This window comes from Lontra canadensis, unplaced genomic scaffold (assembly GCF_010015895.1).
Source record: "Lontra canadensis isolate GAN:19392208 unplaced genomic scaffold, GSC_riverotter_1.0 scaffold60, whole genome shotgun sequence".
Taxonomy (NCBI): domain Eukaryota; kingdom Metazoa; phylum Chordata; class Mammalia; order Carnivora; family Mustelidae; genus Lontra; species Lontra canadensis.
The window spans coordinates 8,741,123-8,764,203 of record NW_022631054.1 but is presented as its reverse complement, the minus strand read 5'-3'; the positions used below and the strand labels follow the sequence as shown (position 1 = coordinate 8,764,203).

The 23,081-nt window shown below is 37.1% G+C and overlaps 1 protein-coding gene across 3 annotated transcripts in view; it reads left to right on the top strand.

Annotated features, from left to right (window-relative positions):
• Positions 1 to 23,081, top strand: part of FOXJ3 (forkhead box J3) — a 151,880-nt gene that overhangs the window by 50,763 nt on the left and 78,036 nt on the right. For all 3 annotated transcript variants that reach the window (XM_032877464.1, XM_032877462.1, XM_032877463.1), the window contains exon 4: positions 11,034 to 11,108. In XM_032877464.1, coding sequence (XP_032733355.1) covers positions 11,034 to 11,108 — 75 coding nt within the window. The remainder of the gene's footprint in view (positions 1 to 11,033; positions 11,109 to 23,081) is intronic.

Below are 23,081 nucleotides of genomic sequence, written 5' to 3'. Positions count from 1 at the left end.
TTCTCCATTATAAAATTACAGTGTACCACTTCGTAAATTATAAAACGTTTTGGGGAGCTACTTTGAGGGTATGAAAGTTTCTTAAACTTTCGCTCATTAATTTTAGCATTTGTATAGCAGTTTTTATTGTTTTCTAGTGGTGATTTTTTTCTTTTCTTCATTACTTCTCTATTACTTGGGATTCTTCAGTGCAGAAGACTTACTCTTTCTTCCCCTTTTATTTATTTATTCCGTCATTTCTTTGTGTTGGGTGCACTCATGGACATTTATTCTTTGTGCTGTCATTATTTGTTAATCACATTGTTGTAGCTTTGGCCATCAGGAGCTCTTACAAGTTGGCTCATTTGCCCTTTTGACATGGCCCTATTATTTTGTTTGTTTAGCAGTTTTTAACTTTCTGGCATAACAAGATGTTCCAGGCTCATCTTGTATCATTCCTGTTCAGTCCTAGAATCAACCAGATCTTTAAGAAGCCCTAGTTCCTCAACTAAGCTTTTTGATGAACAGCCAGATTACTTTCCTGCCTATGTTCTACAACAAATAATCCAACTTAACTTTCTTTTGTGTCTGTACATGTTATGTTTTTATTCCCATATAGGAATTACCCAGTTGTATGCTATGTAGGGTGTGTGTATGTACATGTGGAAGAAGGGAATTTAGAGAGCTTTAGATGGTAGTTACTCTTGTTTCTCTTAAGCCTTCATGTCTCAACACCTTTGACTTTTATGTTTGTCTAGATTATTAAAGATATTTACTAACTCCGTATACATTGATGATGTGCTACACACCATGCCAAATGGTCAGATGTCTCAAGGGAAGGGATTTTTTTTTTTAAGATTTTATTTATTTGTCAGAGAGAGAGCGCACGCATACAAGCAGGGGGAGAGGTGAGCAGAGGGAGAAACAGGCTCCCCGCTGAGCAAGGAGCCCAATGCAGGACTCGATCCCAGAGGGATCACGACCTGAGCTGAAGGCAGACGCTTAACTGCCTGAGCCACCCAGGTGTCCCAAGGAATTTTTTTAAAAATGATTTTATTTATTTGAGAGTGAAAGAGTGCATTTGAGCCAGGGGAGGGGCAGAGAAGCAGACTCCCCGCTGAGCAGGGAACTTGATGTGGGACTCATCCCAGGACTCTGGGATCATGATCTGAGCCAAAGGCAGACGTTTAACCATCTGAACCATCCAGGCACCTGGGAAGGATTTTTTATATATCCACCTCTTTTCCATGTCCTAGCAGAGTGCTTCCATTTAGTAAATCTAGTAAATGTGGTTTGGGTGAAACCCTGAATCCTGGTTCCAGCCTTCTTTCCTAGCTTTTATTTTTTTCCTAGTTCTTTCTCATGTATCTCCCCCTCACTACCACCCCCCGCCCCCAGTTCAGCCTACTACCTGTCCCTGGAAGTAAAAACTGTGATTTTATTCTTGCTTTTGTTTGTCTCTTACTTGTCCTTGGACTTTCTCTCTTCTGCTTTTTCTCTAGTTGGCATTATCCTATTTTTCTTTCAGCTCGTATGTTACCTCTCTCCTCCCTATAGAACTAATCTCTTTGTGTTTCCATATGCTTGATTAATAACAGTATCTAGACTTTTAGATTTTTTTTTTTTTAAAGATTTTATTTATTTATTTTAGAGAGCGACAGAGAGAGCATGAGCGAGGAGAAGGTCAGAGGGAGAAGCAGACTTCCCTTGGAGCTGGGAGCCCAATGTGGGACTCGATCCCGGAACTCCAGGATCATGACCTGAGCCGAAGGCAGTCGTCCAACCAACTGAGCCACCCAGGCGTCCCTAGACTTTTAGATTTTTATCCAGATATCTATCTTGTTTCATTAGTTTTTTATTTCTATACTCATATACTTAAATGATAGTTGCTTTTATTATTTTCTGTGTGTCAGGTGCTATATGCCTAAGTGCCTTCTTATGTTATTGTCTTTTTCAGTCACACAACAGTCTTAGGAAATAAGTGCTGTTACTCTCCAGATTTGAAAAGTAAGAAAACTGAGGTTTAGAGAAGTAACTTTGCAGTTTCTCAGAGAATGGAGGAGCTAAGATTTGGTATCAGACTTGGTAGATTTGGAGCTTTCAAATCTTGTGCTTTAACCATTATACAGGACCTATAATTTTGCAAACACTATAAATATTTATTGAATTTAATTTGCCAGGATGAACTGTCTCTTAGCTGGCCAACTCAGTATGAGAAGTGATTGTTAACAGTATAATTTGAATAAGAATCTTCTCTAACAATATTTCAGCGGAGGAAGTATATAATAAAATTTGATCCATGAATCAAAAAAAACCTCATTCTAACCAAGTAGTAGTGATCCATCTGAGCTGTGTGTTTTGGCATTACCACTAGGCACTGCTATTCAGTAGAATCCTTTGGTCAAGATTTAGGATGAGGGAAGGCTAGCAGATTCTGATAAATGTGTTTAGCATTGGAAAAACATGGTGGCTATGGACTAGAAATGGTCCAGATTTGATTAAGTGGCTTGGAAAGCCCATCAGGGATTCATGGGTCTGTATCACTGATTGTAAATGTACCTATTTGCACAGACCAGACAGGTGACATAAATGAGTAAAGCAAAAGTGATGACTACCTGAAGAGCGCGCCTGTCCAATGTAGAACAGCTGTGCTCTAGGCACTTGTAGTGTTTTAGGGCATATGGCAGATCTTACAATACCCCCACCCCCAAGAAAATTCAGATATCTGGATTTTATGTGCTGTTCCTTTTTAAATGTTAATTTCGGTTTTCTTAAATACAGTGCAGGCCAAACATAAGTCTGTTGGCTGAATTCATTCTGTGGACCACAAATTTCCAGTCTCTGGTTTAGATTACATCCTCTTGTTTTTAGCCAATTTAGCCTTTCGTTCATTAATTTGAAAAAGATTTATTTCCTGTATATTCTTATGAGCAGTATATTTGGATTTGGCAGTACTAAGAAACTTAGGACAGGGCCCCTAAGGAAGCTTATAATCTTTAGTGGATAAGGGAGATATGTATAAATAAGTAATTATGATGTTATATCAACAGCGCTGTAATACAGAAATACAAAGTGCTATGCTATGATGGGTTGGCTAGTTGGGCACACCTAGTGTGTGTAAGCCATAATAATATCCAGCATATATGTAACTTAGTAAAGCATGTTAAATGAAGGGTGAAGTTAATAAGTGCTGTGAGAATTTAGAAGAGCTTATAGAAAGTGTGATGAGGTTCTAAAGTGAGTGACTTTAAAAACATAGTGCTAGGAGAGTACAGGAAGGGTGAATCAAGAAAACTATTGAAGAAGTTTATTGAAGAAGTGTAATTGAGCTTTATTTTGAAGATGAGTAAGATTTAGGAGGGTGTTTTGTATAACAAACACTCTTAGGAAAGAGTTTTTTGTAGGAGTTCTTGGTAGAGAGCAGCGAGAGTTGGGATAGGGCCATAATGCAGAGATTTCATGAATATATGAATGCCAAGATGAAGAAGAGCTTCGTCCAGATTTGGTAGTGAATAGAACATGAAGGTCAATTATATACCTCATTTACTGTCTGAGCTCAGCTCAAGTGTTAAGTCCACCTGAGGGTACCCGATCCATTCTGCTGAATTTCATGCCGCTGGCCAGCCCAGCTTGTGGTCTGAAACTGGTTTGGAAGTGATTGATAACAGTTTCAACTGGAAGAGATAATGGTTTAGATACAGTGAGGAAAGAAGGGGATAGGGGAGATATGGGAACAGGTAGAGGATTATATTGCTCTTAGAACCCAAGAGATTATGTGTTCAGTCTCTTGCTTTAGGCAGATCTTTAATATTTCCAAGGATTGCTGTCTCATGTTTATTCTTTTCTTTCTTTTTTTCCCAAGATTGATTTTATTTTAAAAGATTTTATTTATTTATTGTAAGATTGATAGAGACACAGCGAGAGAGGGGAGTAGGAGAGGGAGAAGCAGGCTTCCCGCTGAGCAGGGATCCCGGGACCCTAGGATCATGATCATGACCTGAGCCGAAGGCAACGGTTAACTGCTGAGTCATCCAGGTGCCCCTCATGTTTATTCTTTTTTTTTTTTTTTAAGATTTTATTTATTTGTTTGATAGAGACGCAGCGAGAGGGAACATAAGCAGTGGGATTGGAAGAGGGAGAAGCAGGCTTCCCGCAAAGCGGGAAGCCCCATGCAGGGCTCGATCCCAGGACCCTGGGACCATGACCTGAGCTGAAGGCAGACGCCCAGTGACTGAGCCACCCAGGCACCCCATGTTTATTCTTTGAAAAAATCCTCTTCCTCCCAATTTTAGGTGCTTAAAACTTGTCAGGATTCTGATTTTATTTTTGTAAACTGAGAAATAATTTAAACATTGCAAATGGAGACAAATGGAAATTGGTTTATCTTCTCCTTTGCTCAGGTCCTAACTCTGTTTTACAATTTGCTGTCCTTAAATTTGTTTTGCACATTACTACCATCTGCTACTCACTATTTCTTCTGTCACCTAGAGGAGAAAATGTTGCCATGGTAATATGAAAGGTTCAAATAGAACTTTAATATTTAGGTAGAACTCTCTTTCATTTTGTGCTAAGGTGTAGAAAGGAGATTACATACTAAAAATAACTCTTTGAATATTCCAGAAGAGTTTAAAAAACACTCTTTAAATTTCTATGATGGGATGATTTTGTAATCTGAACTAGAGGAAAAGGAATTAAAATTTTTGTGCTATTCATTTTACTAAAGAGAATTAACCTTTACTAGGGTTTAGGGTAGTAAAAAGAAAAATACAGAAGAATGCTATGTGTATATTGGGGTGTATTATACTACTTTTTATGTGGGCAGAAAAAGAAAAATATATATTTATTATTTTAAAAACAAACTTAGGAATAATAAACTAGAAATATAGTGAACATAGTTACCTATAGGGGATGGATGGAACTGAGGTAGAAGGAATGTAGGAGAGAATAAGATTGAGTATACTTTTTATTTAAAGTAAGTGTTTTACACATTCAGTGTACACACACACAGACACACACACACATACAGCATGGGAAAAGGAAACTTTAGAACTGAATATAAGCAGAAACAAATAAGCCATATATCATATCAAATGGATAACATAATCACACAGAAAAAATTCAGACTTTGAAAAGAGCATTCTATTATTTTCATGGGATACATACTAAGATAGAAAAGAATTGCAAAGAAATTATGACCTTTACTTAATAGATTTGTCTAGTGGTTTTTCACTAAAGATAGCCTCTACCTCCAGTAACACCAAGAAGAGAAGTTAGGAAGTTGGGAGTATTCTGAAACTATTTTATGTTCATGATAGGGTAGAACACATGAATACATATATTGATGTGGGGTAACCAAGGATCTCACAGTGGGAAAAGAGATGCTGGTAGGATTGTGGTGGTTAATTTGAATTGGAGGTGCCAGTTTAAACTCAAGTTTAAAATAAAAATCACTTAGAATGTTTTTAAAATTTAGATTCCTGGGTCATAATTCCAGAGATTTTGAATTAGTAATCTTGTATGGAACCAAGAAATTGGCATTAAAATTCATTTTAATTGATTCTAATCCAAATAGATTGTACTTTTGAGAAACCACTTTTGGGGCTGGGGTTTCTAAGGCCAAGCAATATGCCTTGATCAGTTATTTAACTTGGTTCATTTTTTCTCCAGGGGAACCTAGACCATTTAAATTATGTCTACCCCTCTATTCTCTTAACTTCTTTTCTTAGAGTTACTAGAGGTAAGGTCTGGACAAAATGTGAGGTGTGAAGTTACCTCTTTTCTTAATTTTGTGTGTGTGTATATATATATTCATGTTTTGACTTTTGTATCTCTCTAGGTATTTAGAAAACTTTTTTTTTAAAGATTTATTTATTTATTTGAGAGAGAGAGATTGTGCACGCACACATGCAGGGGGAGGGGGAGAGGGAGATGGAGAGGGATATTCTTAAGCAAGCTACACATGGAACCTGATGCAGGACCTTGAGATGATGACCTAAGCTGAAACCAAGAGTTGGATGCTTAATCTACTGTGCCACTCAGGCACCCCTTTCTCTGGGTATTTTAATTTTCTAAATATGCTTTTGGTATTTTTTTCAACAGAATAATGATTACTATATGAAAAGCATTCTATTATAGATTCTGAGTTGATAGGGTCCCCCACCTCATGGAGCCTACTGAAATTTTGGTATAAGATGCAGTATATGGGAAGAACACCATTAAACAAATAATTACAAGTGTAATAAGAAATCCAGATGATAAGGAAGTTTATTACAATGAGACCTAACCTATGGAGAAGCCAGAAACGACTTCCCTCAAGGACTGATGTTAAAGCCAAGAATGAATTGAAAGTTGAGTAGACTTAGTTCCGTGAAAGGGATGGAGTAACGTGGGGGGCAATTATATTTGCAGAGGGAGCAACACAGGGAGGGCCTAGAGGTGAGAAAGAAAATTGGAGGGGTTGAGTATAGACAGCAAAGGAGGTTGGGTCAGATCATGAAGGGTCTTTGGAGGCTTTGTTAAGAATTTTGGATTTTATCCTAAGTAAAATAGGACGTCATTGAAAAATTTTAAGTGAAGGGGTAATAATGAATTTACCTTGTGAAGATATCACTGCCTTTCAGGTTAGAGCATGGTGGAGGAGGGACAAAGAACAAGGTGGAAGGTGATACCAGTTAGGAAGCTATTGTACTATTTTTGGTGAGAATGGTGTCCTGTACTGAGATAGTGACGGAAGAAATGGAATAAAGTAAGTAGATTAAAGGTAGACTTGGGATCTGGTGTAACAGATTTATTTTAGATGGTAAAGAAGAGAGAAGAATTAAGGATGTCTTAAAGCTTTCTGATTGGAGCTGTTAACATTAATAATTGCCTTTAACCTGAGAAGAGAAAACTGGAAGATCACACTGGGGATAAAGATTGAGCTTAACTTTAAACGTAATTGGGGTTAAGGTGTTTCTGGAGATGTCTAGTAGATTGTTGAAAATATATGTTAGCAACTCAGGAGACAGGTGTAGTTTGGGGTCTACATTGTTACAGATTGTCATTGAAGCTATGGCTGTAAATGAGATTACATAGGCAGCAAATGTGTAAATGAAAAAGGGGTTTAGGGCATAATCTTTATGATTTACAACATTAAAGCTTTTTGTAGAGGAGGAAGCCCCAAGGAGAGATGTGTCTTTCCCCTGAGGCCATTTAGAAAAAAAGTGACCATCTCAATCCCTACCTTTCCTCCCCGTCTTTTAACTTTTAAGGTGGGTAGATGAACTCTGGTTTATTAGTTCTTTTTTCCCTTGTGTTTTTTTTAGATTTGGGCTATTTTTTTATGATTCCATTCTATCTCTGCTGTTATTTTCTTAGTTATACCTAAGTGGTATAACTAAGAAAATATAACTAAGTGGTATAACTTATTCCAATTTTTTCAAATTTTAGTGACTGCATGGAGGGTTTACCACATGTATCTTTATCTTATCACAGTATGCCTTCAAAGATACCATTTTATGTATAGTGAAAGAACTTTATATATCTTAAATTTCTAATTCTTTTGACCCATCCTTTGTGCCGTTGTTGTCAGTTTTCCTTTATATGTTATAAACCACATAATTGATATATTTTCTTTAGACTATTATATTTTAAAAGCGTTATAAATAAAAAATACTTTTAAATTTTACCTTTTTAAAAAATATATTTATTTATTTGACAGAGATCACAAGTAGGCAGAGAGGCAGGCAGAGAGGAAGGGAAGCAGGCTCTCTGCTGAGCAGAGAGCCCGATGCAGGGCTTGATCCCAGGACCCTGGGATCATGACCTGAGCCAAAGGCAGAGGCTTTAACCCACAGAGCCACCCAGGCGCCCCAGAATTTACCTTCATTTTTATAATTTCTGGAACTCTATTTCTTTTTGTAGATCCAAGTTTCTGTTTGTTATACTTCTGCCTAAAGAACTTCCGTATAATATTAAGCCAGCTGGCACTACAAGGAATAAATTCTTTTAGCCTTTGCTTTCCTGGAAGTCTTTATTTTGCTTGCATTTTTGAGAGATATTTTCACTGCATATAGAATACTTTTTTTTTCTTTTAGTATTTTGGAGATGTCATTCTTTTTGTCTTCTAACTTGCAGTTTTTGAGATGTCTGCTATAATTTATATCTTTATTCCACCGTACATAACTTTTTTCCTCTTGCTGCCTTCATGATATTCTCTTCATTTTGATTTTCACCATTTTGACTTATAGTGAATATAGTGTGTGAATTTTTAATTTCTTCTGTTATGTGTTCTCTGAAATTTTTGCATCTGTGATTTGATGCCTTGCATTATTTTCATAAGATTCTTTGCTGTTCCTTCTTCACATTTTTCTTCTCTATGCTTTTTCTCTTTTCCTTGTGGGACTCCCATTACATATATTGCTCCATGGTTCTTGAGTGATAATGTATATGTGTGTATTTTTAAAGTATTTGTGCATGCATGTGTGTCAGTTTGGATAATTTCTGTTGATCTGTCCTCAGAATATCTGAGGCTTTTCCTGGTTGTGTCCAGTCTACTGATGAACCCATTTAGGGAGTTCTTCATCTTTGATCATGTTTTTAAATTCTATCATTTACATTTGACTCTTACAGTTTTCACATTACTGTTGAAGTTCCCCATCTCTCTGTGCAAGTTTCCACTTTTTATACTTGGTCCTTGGACATATTAGCCATAGTTAATTTAAAGTTCTGGTCTGATAGTTCTAACACCTTTCATTTGGGTATTGATAATTTTATCTCTTGATGGTGGATTTTTTTTTTGGGGGGGGCATTTCTAATATGTCTTGCAGTTTTTGTCTGAGTGTCAGATATATGTGTAGAAGAATGTTAGAGATTGTGATAAATGGTATCAAGCTACTGAGTGTGGTTGGGGGTGGGGGCTGGGCAGGGGAGATAGAGGGAAAAGGGAGAAAGAGGATTTTAGGCAGGTTCCATGACCAGCATGGATCTCACAACACTGAGATTGTGACGTGGAAGAGTCAATGCTTAACCCACTGAGCCACCCAGGCGCCCCTGTTGTCATTTAAAAAAAAAAAAAAAAGATTTTATTTATTTATTTGACAGAGAGGTCACAAGTAGGCAGAGAGGCAGGCAGAAAGAGAAGGGGAAGCTGGCTCCCTGAGAATTGGGGCTCAGTCTCAGGACTCTGGGATCATGACCTGAGCTGAAGGCAGAGGCTTAACCCACTGAGCCACCCAGGCGCCCTCTATGGTCATTTTTAAAAACTTTTGTAATCCCAGTATTCCTCTGTGAGAGGGAAGTTTTCATAGAGGCATTGTTGTTAGAGTTCTGAATTTTATGTTAAAAAATAAGATATGCCCAAAATGCTCTCCTAAAATTCTGAGTGGTGGCTAAATGCTGTTGGAGCCCTTTTCCACTGAATACCTGGCCATTTTGGCATAAAAATTATGGAATGGATTTTAGAGCATTTCATTAAAAAGAAAGGGCTTTTGGGTATTTTCTATAAAAAATTGTGGCACAGTCCTACTTACTCTTGAAAGGGTTTCCTGTTTCACAGATTCTTCTGGTTTCCAAGTACATTTCTCTTTTCTTTTTTTTTTTTCTTTTCTTTTCTTTGAAGATTTTGTTATTTGACAGAAGGAGACACAGCAAGAGAAGGAACACAAGCAGGGGGAAGTGGGAGAGGGAGAAGCAGGCTTCCCGCTGAGCAGTGAGCCCAACATGGCTTCTATCCCAGGACTCTGGAATCATGACCTTAGCTGAAGGCAGACACTTAACAACTGAGCCACCCAGGTGTCCCTCCAAATGCATTTTTCTTACAATTTAGGATGGTTTTTCTTTATTGCTACATTGATAAACCTAGATATTCTTGCTAGTCCTCTGTAGCCAGTGTCTTTTCATGTGTTTTCTTACAGATTGAAGTAAGAACCTAATTGGTTTCTATGTATTCTTGTAATGGAGCAGTGAAATTTTTTTTGTTTAAACATTCTTTTATCTCTTAGAAAAAGATAATACATGTGCCTGGTAGATCATTTAAACATTGCAGGAAACAAAAATTATCACCTATAATTCAGAAAAAGAACTGTTCGCATTTTGCATTCTGTCTTATTCTGGGAATGAATGAATGGGGGCACCTGGTTGGCTCAGTTGGTAGAGCATGCAGCTCTTGATCTCGGGGTCATGATTTAAGCCCTACCTTGGGCATAGAGCCTACTTTAATGAATTAATAAATTCATTTATTGATATAAATTCATTTAATGAATTAATAAAAAAGTACATACCACAATTAAAGTCGTAATGTGTATACAATTTTATATTTGGTATATATTTAAATATAGACATCTTCCTATGATTCGATCTTCCTTAATCTTAATAAACATTTAAAATAGGATATATATTTCATTATTTGGAGTTTGTAAAGTCTACTAGAAGCTGTCTTTCCCAATAGCTTCTTTTCTTTGCAGTATTCATAATTTGAAAATCAGGTTTAAATTTGAAGTTCATTTAAAAAGCTTATTCCTTGGAATTGTATTATAGCGCATAGACATATTTAGGCTTCTGATTCTGTTTTTATTTTTTATTTTTTTTTAAAGATTTTATTTATTTATTTGACAGAGATCACAAATAGGCAGAGAGACAGGCAGAGAGAGAGGAGGAAGCAGGCTCCCTGCTGAGCAGAGAGCCCAATGTGGGGCTCGATCCCAGGACCCTGGGATCATGACCTGAGCCGAAGGCAGAGGCTTTAACCCACTGAGCCACCCAGGTGCCCCCTGATTCTGTTTTTATTTTTTTTTTTAAATTTTTTTTAAAGATATTTATTTATTTATTTATTTATTTGACAGGCAGAGATCACAGGTAGGCAGAGAGGCAGCCAGAGAGAGAGGAAGGGAAGCAGGCTCCCTGCTGAGCAGAGAGCCCGATGCGGGGCTCGATCCCATGACCCTGAGATCATGACCTGAGCCGAAGGCAGAGGCTTAAACCACTGAGCCACCCAGGTGCCCCCTGATTCTGTTTTTAAAGGTGAGTTTTGTTTTTTGGATTCCAATGACCTTGTGGCTCTTCTTCTTTAATTTCAGAATTCCATACGACATAATCTGTCACTGAACAAGTGTTTCCTTAAAGTGCCTCGATCAAAGGATGACCCTGGAAAGGTAGGATTCATTATCTTAAGATAAAATAATTTGATTCTTCATTTTATCTGTTGTCATGTTTGTATCTGAGTAATTTCTGTTATATATAAAGAAAATTGGGATGAGAGCACTCAGAATTTGTCTAGTTCATTGTTCAGGAGCCTTCCTGATCCTCCTTCACCTCACCCCCATCTTATCCCCATTTTAGTTGGTAATCTTAAAGGGCCAATCAGGCAGAGAGCTTTCTTTTTAAGCTTTGGGAAGTTAGCTAGTATAGAGCTTGTCCTTTGTAATAGTTTGCTGCTTTTAATCTAGTTTATATTTGGTTATTTTCTTAAGTACTGTGTATTAAGTTAAATTTGGTTTTTGAACTGCATGTCAGGAACCACAATTTATTAGTTATTGCATATAGGTAATTTGGTAGATCTTGACACAAGTGCAAGTAATTCTTCCCCTGAAATAAAATTCCCTTTTATTTCCCTATTTTCTTAGTTACTATGTTTTCTCTTTTCACCATTTATCTGCTGCCACCCTTACATTTTATCTACAGAGACTTCCCTTCTTTTTTGTTTTAATAGCCATATCAATTGTAGTGTGGCCTGCACTTGGTCCTAGTTACTTGGTTTCTAAAGCTCAGAGTGATTTTTTGGACCATAATTTGATTGTCATGATTAATTATTAGATTAGGACTTTGAGATAGTGTATCTGTTGGCAAATGTGTTGTTGTTTGGCTGGTTAGACTTTTAACCAGCCAGAAACGTCCTTTTAAGCTCACCATCCCTGGAAGAATCTTTCTAAAAAGTAAACCTGGTTATGTCATTACCCTGCTTAAAAGTACTCCCCAGTGTCTTGGAAATGTTTCCATGTATTATCAAGTACTCTTTTTTGCTTTTCCTCAATCTACCTTTTTAGCTGTGATTCACATTCAAGACCCACTGTGAGGATCTACTTGAAGTTTCCCAAGTATGCCTTTCATATGATTTTCTCTTACTGCACAAACTCCCTTTCTCTACTTGTCTGGCCTACTCTTTGGGTCTTTTAAGGTTGAGCTACATTACTTCTCTGAAGCTTTTTGTTTCCACATACTTTAGCTGAGTTTGTTGTTCCCTCTTTTGATTTCCTCTTACTTTGTCATCATTGCAATGGCTCCTAACCAGTCTATCCTTGGGTTACTACCTCCAATTTATAGTAACTTTCATGTAGTAGCCAGTGCTGTCTTTCAAAAATGTTAACCTAATTACATATTCTCCTTGTTTAAAATCTTTATTATCTACTGTCCTTAGGTTAAAGTCTAAACTTAAGAGGGTGGGATCATATATATATATTGTTCACTTTTTAGTTCTAGTTGCTTATACAGTGGCTGGTGTCACTGAGGAGACACTCTTGTTGCATGAATGAATGAATTGTATCCTCTGCTAGATGGATAGCTTCTTGAGGTTAGAGATGGAGAGTTACTCATTTCCATTGTAAAGAAGGCACTCTTAAATAATGGATATTTTATAATACCTTCTGTGATGTGCCCCATCAAGTTGGTCTCAGTAAGATTGAATAGATTATTATTATAGTCTTCTTATTTGACCCCGTTTGTCTGTGTTCATAATTCTCCAAGGTTGTATTTCTTCTCTTTAAAGCAGGCTTATTAAAAAAAAAAAAGAAATAGAACTTTTTATATTTGCTTCACTACAATTTCTGATAGGCAGTGAGTATATATGAACTTCACTGAAAATGTTCTTCAATGGATTAAAAGATTATTAGAGTTCTTTGAGAGCACTAATTGAATATATAAACAGTTGGTTTAATTTTTTTAACTTTTACATGAGTTTTAAATCATTAAAAAAATAAACCAACATACCTGAATGTTTTACTGTTGTGTACTAAGTCTTAACCATTTGGAGATCTATTTTAAAAAACTTGTGCTGTCAGGTTTTCTTTAGTGCAGAACCCAAAACTTTTCTCCACCTTTAATTAAATAGTATCATGGGATAAGACATATGTGGAAAACATATGCTACTCTTTGCAGCTATCCTTTTTGAATGAGGATAGTTTAACTAATGTGCAACCAAAACAAAATACAGAAGTAAATAGAATCCTGAGGTTAATAACAGATTTCAACTTTTACCATTTGTCTCCTGTTTTAAAATTTTGTTTTAATCAAAGCACATCATTGTTATCATTAATTTTGGTCATAATAGTAAATACATACGTTTAGAGTACATTATGCTAATAGAGACATTTTTATTTTCAGTCTCGGGGTTAGATTTAAGTATCCATTGTTCTTATGTATTTTGGTCAGAATTAAATGTAAATCGAATCTTAATGAAATACATTTATATGAATAAAGCCACTTTAATTTTTGATATCAAAATACAATTTTTATTTTAAAAACCCCATTGCCTAAAAAACACGTTGAAAACCCTCAGATCCATTTGATAAAAAAGGAAACTAAAGCCAGTAAATGAGGAATGACTTGTCCAGGTTCAGTGTGGAATTAGAACCCAAGTGTATTGGCCAGACTTAGTTGCAGTCACAGAAACCCATTACAGACCAACTTAAGGGAGAAAATACCTATAGGAAAAACTGGAGCCTGATTCTTAAATTACGTGACTAGGAATGTCTCTCTTTAGTCTACTAAAGTCCCTTAGTTCTACTAGCTTCTCTGATGGCTTCTTTTTTCAGCCTACTTAATGGCAGAGATGACCATCATCAGCTTCTGGCTTAGGTTTTACTAGTTTACTAACCCTTAGCAGAAAGGGAGTTTTTGATGTCCTCCGCTACCAAGTAACCTGGAATATAGCAAACATCTTAGAATGAATGCTGAACAAGCAGAATACACTTGATTTCTTGGTTCCTTTGTTTCCAGACTAATGCTTTTTCCACTATACCAATCTTCCTTGAGAGGGAGGCCAAAATGTTAGTTAAGTTTTGGTACTTATGAATTGTTTTTTCTTTTTGTATTACAGTGTTTCCTGGCATTTGAGGAGCTTTTCCAAAACCACCCTCACCACAGTGGGAGAAAACCATTGAGCCAAGGTGGGGTGGGAGTAGTTTTTGGTCTTGGGTATGGGGTGGACTTTTAACCCCTTAGGATTTTACTAGCTGCTGCTATGACTCACGTGGGTCCAGGAGATAGAGGTAGAAGTAGCACATCCAGTATTTTCTTCCCTGTATTTTTGTTTGTATAGCTTCCTGTTGACTGTATCACCAGAGAGGTATGAAGGCCAGCCTAAACTTGGAAGAGTATTGTTGAATTACAGATGTATTTATATGACTATTTATTCCTGACTCAATCCTTAATTTTCTAGAAGTCTTTGTCATAAAATCCCTTAGTATTTTAATCTCTCCAATGTACATTAATGGGCTGAAATCAGTCTTCTTATGTTTCTGAAACTAATTTCAAATAGCCACGTTATTGCTTTCTTTAAAAAGAAACACAAAATGAAATTACATTTTGGATCCATAACTCTGCTTCCTGTTTTGGGGCAGATTTCTATTTTCTTTTCCTTGATTACAACTCTGTTTCTGCATCTTACAGTCTATCTCCATTTTTTTTTATTACTGTCTTTTATCTTTTCTCTTATTAGCTTTATTTTCTGTATTTCTGTTTTGTGATCTAATTGTTGTTGTTAAAGTTTCTTATCCCACCTTTTATTCACACATGCCTCTTAGTTATCTTAAAGGAACATATATTTTCATATTACGGAAAAACAAATCCTGTCAGCTAAATTCACTTTAAAAAAAGTAGAGTTCTCTTTCTTTACTTTCTTTTTTCATGTTTTCTCAACTCTTTTCCCTCTTCTTGAGCTTAGAAAAAGGAATCTTTGATTTTAAAGGAAAGAAAAGATTATAGGAAGTTATTTCAACAGTTGTATAATTAGCAGCAGTGGGTTCTAATAGAACTGAGATGGTAGCTAAGAAAACCCCACGAGAGCCACCTACCTGTACTGGGAGAGATAACTTCAGTGAATTCATAGTAAGAAGAGCTTTTTGGGGCAGAAGGTGAGGAATGCTTTTTCTTTCCTGGGGATGGGTAGGTGGTAAAGGCTTGGTGGCTGTGAAAATCAGAGTGGTTTGTAAGGAAACAAAAAATCCCACCCCTAGAGAATTAACTTTTGGAATATATGAGACTGTAATTTTTTTCTTTTCTTGTCCTCTGTCATAGTATGGGGACTATAGCATAGTTGACTGATCTCTGTTTTTAGAGTTTTCTTTTTTGGCCATATTAGTATTGTGTTATATTATTTATAAATTATTTTTTATTCATTGGTATCCTGTTTTGGTCACTTTATTTGTTAGAAGATGTAGAAAAGCTGGAGAGGTTTGAAAGTACATAAAATACAACATTAAGTGATTAACAGTGTTGCATGATCACAGTATGTACCCTGAAGAAGGAAGATAAGAGTGTAATTTTAATAGTAGTCTTAAAGTAGATGCATGATTCTTTTTTTTTTTTTTTTTTTTTTTTAAGATTTTATTTGTTTACTTGACACAGAGAGAATGAGCACAGGTAGGGGGAGCAGTAGAGAGAGAGAGAAGCAGGCTTCCCCCTGAGCAGGGAGCCCTATGTGGGACCCGCTCCCAGGATCCTGGGATCATGACCTGAGCCAAAGGCAGAAGCCTAACGACTGAGCCACCCAGTTGCCCCTAGATGCATGATTCTTGTGAAGAATTTGACCTCTTTGTCTTTGTGTAAAACCAAATAGGAAATGAGATTTAAAGACAAGAGCAAGAGTTTGGTTAGGCAAAAATACGGACATCTTATTGTTTGAAAAAACACTGGTTGGGTTCTGAGGGATGTTTTAGAGTTTGCCACTTCTGAAGCACTCTAAGGATAGAGAAAATTAATAACCTTTGTGGTATTAACTCATGGTAGGTAAGAGCCCCACTTTAAGGCTGAGAAGAGGACATGATCAAGTTGAGCTGGGGGACCAATGAGAACAAAATTGAGATAGAATCAGGAATTGCTTTGTGGGTTATGTTAAATATAGGTGAGCATTCTGCTCTCTTGGAAATCAGTCCTGATAAAGTAAAGCCTTATTTTTCTCCACCTTAAAAAAAAATAATTTCCAGGGACGCCTGGGTGGCTCAGTTGGTTAAGCGGCTGCCTTCGGCTCAGGTCATGATCCCAGCGTCCTGGGATCGAGTCCCACATCGGGCTCCTTGCTTGGCGGGGAGCCTGCTTCTCCCTCTGCCTCTGCCTGCCTCTCTGTCTGCCTGTGCTTGCTCACTCTCTCTCCCTCTGTCTCTGGCAAATAAATAAATAAAATCTTTAAAAAAAAAAAAAAAATAATTTCCAAAAGGACTAAGCTAAGGCACTGATGATTTAAAAACAAGATACGGCCAACTGTTAATCACTAAATAGAATATACTGCTTTAAGTATCCTTAACATTTAAGGACTTGTTTACTACAATCAATGCGCTAATTATGTATGACTTTTAATCCAGTGATTAAGAGTAGATTCCTTTTTTTTTTTTTAAGATTTTATTTATTTATTTGACAGACAGAGATCACAAGTAGGCAGAGAGGCAGGCAGAGAGAGAGAGAGAGAGAGAGAGGAGGAAGCAGGCTCCCTGCAGAGCAGAGAGCCTGATGTGGGGCTCGATCCCAGGACCCTGGGATCATGACCCGAGCCGAAGGCAGAGGCTTTAACCCACTGAGCCACCCAGGCGCCCCAAGAGTAGATTCCTTAACAGTCTTTCCTGAGTAACACTTAGCTTAATTTGATAATCAAAATGTTTAAATATAAGTAATAAAAGCCTGCATTTGTTCAAGAAGAATGTTTCAAGGACCTGAATTGGCATTGGGATAGTTTTGTCCAAACATTTCATTGAGCCAGCTACCCAGCCAATCTGTCTGCCTTTGAGGGTATTTGACTGTTCCTGACTATTTTTATGGTCTGAGTAGAGTGACTATTTAACTTTCCTGATTATGCTTAGGCAATAGGTATAAACTAAGAGTCAAATTGGGACATATGTTCACTCTATATAGTACATGCAAATGCTCTTATCATCGAGCTGTGGGCAGTTACCAGCATCCTAAGATGTTGGAAGGTTAAAAAAACAAAACAACAACAACAACAAAAAAAACCCTTTTAAATTGGATTGGCACATTTAAACTGGGAGAGAAATAAAACATTGAGACATGGTATGAAGCCAAAGAAGTCAGGGACAGAAGGGATTCAGTATTGTGTCTGAGGCTCCTGATGATGTGCACTGAGAGTTAAGGATGAGCAGGGAATAATCTATGATGATTCACTTTACCAGTGAACGTGTGTAGTTGGCAATAGGGTTAGTTAAAACCAAAAACATAAAATTCACAGATTTAGCCATTTGGAATGGTTAGTAATTTGTGATAGGGACTGCTTTACCCCGGAATGTGAAATAAATAGTAACTTCTTGGGTTTATATTTAGTCAGATAGTGGGTTTTTTTTTTTTTTTTAATTATTTATTCATTTGAGATAGAGAGCATGATTTGGGGGTAATGCAGAAGGAGAGGGAGAAGCAGGCTCCCAGCTGAGCAGGGAGTTCCATGTGGGGCTTGATACCAGGACCTCGGGATCATGACCAGAGCCGAAGGCAGACGATCAACCCACTGAGCCATTCGGGCACCCCAATGGCTTTTTTTTTTTTTTTTTTTTAAATTAGTCTGTATATAGAGTCTGGGGCTCAAAGTTACAACGTGAGATCAAAAATCTCTTGCTCCCCAACTGAGCCAGCAAGATGCCCCAGATCATGGCATTTTTATTAGGCTGTTTTTAATTTGAAGGCTATTAAAGAAAGCTCAAATTAGTGTTTGATAGAGCAGGGTACTTCTTATTTGACATAAAATTTCAATCATAAATAAATAATTAGGATAATTGTATCTTAAGTGATAACTATTGTGTAATGAGGAAAACAAAAGTCTTTGGTGTATCTTTATTTTTGGTGTATCTTTATTTCTAATGTCATTCTCCCCCCCCCCCCCCCCCCCCGGAGTTAATCTTTGTTTCAGGATGGATATATATACATTTTAAGTTTATTATTATTTTTTAGTAATCTCTACACCCAACATGGGGCTAAAACTCCCAGCACCAAGATCAAAAGAGTTGCACACTTTTCCAACAGAGCCAGCCAGGGACCCTATGTTTTAGGGTATCTTGAAGTTGGCAGTTAATTCATTTTTGGAAGATGTGTTCAAAGCTTAAAATAGTAATTTGTGATCTTTGGGATTGTGCACTCTAGGACATTGCAGTCTTCTCCCCTGGGAGGACATTAACATGCTGTACCAGAATTGTTGATATGAATTAATAATGTCTACATTTGTATACTGCTTTACATATTAGGGAGTTATTTTACATGTATTATCTCAATCTTTACAACAAGCTCCAGTTTTAGATTGTGGTCTTTAAGTGCATAATAGAGTGTCCATAGTAGCTTAGTTTGCATAAAACTCACATAATGGAACTTCACATAAGTGGAATCATTAAGTATACAGTTGACCCTTAAAAATAAGGTTTCAGCTGCATAGATCTACTTATTTTTCCCTTTAGCTTACTCTGTTGTAAGAATACAGTGTATATGCAATAGCCAAACTATGGAAAGAATCTAGATGTCTATCAGCAGATGAATGGATAAAGAAGATGTGTATCTATACAGTGGACTACAATGCAGCCATCAAAAGAAATGAAATCTTGCCATTTGCAACAACATGGATGGAACTAGAGGGTATTATGCTGAATGAAATAAGTCAATCAGAGAAAGAGAATTATTATATGATCTCTCTGATACGAAGAATTTGAGAGGCAGGGCAGGGGTTTTGGGGGGTAGGAAAGGAAAGAATGAAATAAGGTGGGTGGGATCAGGAGGGAGACAAACCATAAGGGACTCTTAATCTCATGAAACAAACTGAGGGCTGCTGGGGGATGGGAGGGTAAGGATAGGGTGGCTGGGTGATGGACATTGGGGAGGATATGTGCTATGGTGAGTGATGTGAAATGTGTAAGCCTGATGATTCACAGACCTGTACCCCTGGGGCTAATAATACATTATATGTTAATAATAATAAAGAATATAGTGTATAATACATATAACACAAAGTATGTGTTAATTGACTTTTTATGCTATCAGTAAGGCTTCTGGTCTATAGTAGGCTAGTAGTAATTAAGGTTTGGGGGAGTCAAAAGATTAAATGTAGATTTTTAACCAGGGGGAGGGGGTGTCACTGCCCCTAAGCATGTTCTTGGGTCAGCTGTACCCTCTGTTTATATCTGACTTTCAGCATGATGTTTGTGATGCTTTGTATATGTCAGTGGTTTGTTTCTGTTAGGGTCCGTAATCAAAGGAACAAGACTGATACAAAGCGAAGGTCAAGCAAAGCTTTATTTTGCGCCAAGCATCGACCGGTCAGGGCCACCTCTTGCAAAGAGGCGACCCCTCCCAGCCTCACAGACTAACTTTTATAGAGGTAGTTTAGCCGGGCTAATACACAGGTGGCCAGTGAGATTGCAATACACAGAGAAAACTTCACAGTCATACTAAGTCTGCCACACACAGAAAAAACTGCTAGGTAACACACGGGTGGCCAATTGAATTTCGATTTACCCTAGTAGATGTATGCGCGCCCAACTGATTGGATGTCTTCACCTGGCCTGACCCGCTCTTGTATCTAGGCTTTGCAAGTAAGTTCCTCTGGGAGGGGCAGGGTCAATCTAAGTTTGCTGCATAAACACAAAATGACTCCCTCTGGCCAACCAGGCCCTTACAGTTTCTTCTTACTGCTAAGTAGTATTCCATTTATTCATTAATCTGTTGGTAGACATTTGGGTTGTTTTAATATGGGGACAATTAGAAACAAGCTACTACGGAATTCTCATACAAGTTTTCTATGGACCTACGCCTTCGTTTTTCTAGAATAACACAGCATTTGCACTGTCAAAGGGTAGCTGGAAGATTAACTTTATAAGAAACTGCCGAATCTTTTTCCAAAGTAGTTGTGTATTTTAAATTTCCGATAGCAGTGTATGAGAATTCTGGTAGCTCCACATCTTGGTCAACAGTTGATCTCTCCTATCTTTGATTAAGTCATTTTAGTGGGTATAGATTGGTATCGCATAACGTTTTTATCTAGAATTTTCCATGGTGAGCATCTTGTAATGTGTTTACTAGTCATTTGTATATACTCTCTTCTGGAGGTTCTTACAAAGTCTTTTGCCCCTTTTTTCTTTTTAAAAATTTGGTTGTCATTATTATTGAGTTGTAAGGTTTTTGTTTGTTTGTTTAATGAGCCCAATAGGCTTTTTTTTTTTTTTTCCTCTGAGATAGAGAGCACGTGTGTGTGTCATTGGGAGGGAGAGAATCTTTTTTTAAAAATTTTATTTATTTATTTGACAGAGAGAGAAATATCACAAGTAGGTGGCGGGGGGCGGGTGAAAGCAGGCTCTCTGCTGAGCAGAGAGCCCGATGTGGGGCTCGATCCCAGGACCCCAAGATTATGACCTGAGCTGAAGGCAGAGGCTTAACCCACTGAGCCACCCAGGCACCCCAAGGGAGAGAATCTTAAGCAGGCTCCACACATAAGGCTCGATCTCAACGACCCTTATTACATCATGGCCTGAGCCATAATCACAAGTTGACTTGATTGACTTAATTGACTGAGCCACCCAGGCTCCCTGTAGGTTTCTGTTTTTATTTATATTATATAAGTATTTTTTTCAGACTGAGGTTTGCCTTTTTTAAATGAGTGTCTTTTTTTCACATTTTTATATCTTTATTGCTGAATGTATTAATAGGTACTCATATTTTTTTTCAGACATAGAGTTTTGTGATTCATCAGTTTCATATAACACCCAGTGTTCCTTATATCATGTGCCCTTCTTAATGCCCATCCCCCAGTTAGCCCTTTACCCCACCTCCTCCCTTCCAGCAACCCTCTGTTTTCTAGGTTTCAGTGTCTCTTATGGTTTGCCTCTCTGTTTTTAACTTACTTTTCCTTCCCTTCCCCTGTGTTCATCTGTTTTGTTTCTTAAATTCCTTATATGAGTGAAATCATATGGTATTTGTCTTTCTCTATTTCGCTTAGCATAATACCCTCTAGTTCCATCCACATTGTTGCAAATGGTGAGCTTTTATTCTTTTTGATGGCTGAGTAATATTCCACTGTGTGTGTGTGCACGTGTGCGCGCACGCACACACACACACACACACACACACTCCCCGCTTTTCTTTATCCATTCATCTGTTGATGGACATCTGGGCTCTTAACCATATTTTGGCTCCTGTGGATATTGTTGCTTAAACATTGGGTTGCACGTGCCCCTTCGAATCCCTGTGTTTGTATCCTTTGAATAAATACCTGGTAGTGCAGTTGCCGAGTCATTTGGTAGTTCTGTTTTTACCTTTTTGAGGAACTTCCATTCTGTCTTCCAGAGTGGCTGTACCAGTTTGCATTCCCACCAACAGTGTAAGAGGGTTACCATTCCTCTGCATCCTTGTGGAGACATCTGTTTCCTGAATTGTTAATTTTAGCCATTCTTATGGTGAGAGGTGGTACATCATTATAGTTTTGATATAATAGTGTCTTAAAATGAGTAGACATTTTGGATTTTGATGAAGTCTAATGATTAGGAACTTTTGTGTCCTGTCCAGGAAATCAGCCAAGGTCATAATGATTTTCTCCTCTGTTTTCTTCCGTAGATCTTAACGTTTTATTTATTAATTTTTTTAAGTAGTCTCTATTCCTATTGTGGGACTTGAACTACGGACCCCCAAAATCAGGAGTTGCATAGTCTTCTGACTTTGCCAGCAAGGTGCAACAGATCTTATAGTTTTGGATTTCAGAGAGGTCTTTGTGACCTAAATGTAAAATATAAAGTAATTTCAAATTAATATTTGTGCACACACAACCTTCCTATTGACTTGTTCTTTTATTCTTTTATCTTTATGAAATGTTGTTCTTAAAATATTCTTTGTTTTGAAGCTACTTTTTCTTCTAATGTAGCTACTACAGCTTTAAGTAGCTTCATAGTATATATCTTCTAATATTTTGATGTTAGTTTTATACATGCTTTTATATTTAAAGTATGTCTCATAAACAGCATAGAGCCAATGGCTATATTTAAATTCACTCTAACAGTCTGTGCCTTCTAATTGGGTTGCTTAGTCCTATTTAATATGATTATTCATATGGTTACAACTTCTTTTTCTTTTGTTCCTTTGTTGCTTCATTTCTGCAAACTTTGGGGTTAGTCAGATAGTTTAAAGTACTTTTATATCCTCTATTGACTTCTTAGCTGTGCCCCTTTTATTTTTTAGTTGTCATGCTAGAGCTTAATATGTAATATTACCTTATCAAAGTTTATTTAGAAGTAATGTACCACCTTTCACTTGATATATCACACTTCCTACCACTTACTGTGTTTACGTTTTCCCACCCATTTCACGAATGTAATAATCTTAAAATAGTACAGTTCTGTTTATCTACCCATCCCTTTTTTTGTGCTGTGGTCCTATCTTGTATATACTTCTATTTGTATCACAGATCTCACTTTAGGATTGGTTTCTTTGCTTTAGACAGTTGTGTTTTAAGGAAATTATGTTGAAGAAGATGTTTTCCCTAATGATTTACCTTTTCCAATGTTCTTTTCTTAGATTTAAGTTTCAAACTGGTATCTTTCCCCTTTAGCTCCTAAAGAATGTTTGCTTTGGCATTTCTTATAGTGCAGGTCTGCAGAAAACATTTTGTTGGGGTCTTATTTACCTGAAAGTACTTTTTTAATTTCATCTTTGAAAACTTTTTCTGGATGTGGAATCTTGAGTTTGCATGGTTTTCCCCCACCTTTCAGAACTTCGAAGATGTTCTTTTGTCTTTGGCCTCCATTATTTCTGGTGAAAAGTCATCTGTTTATTATTCCCTTATTCTTAGAGTTTATTCCCCTGTTCTTAGAATGGAGCTGTCTTATCTGTGGATTTGCTTTCAACAGTTTGGCTAGCTGTGATCCCAAAGCAGATGATCTTCCTTC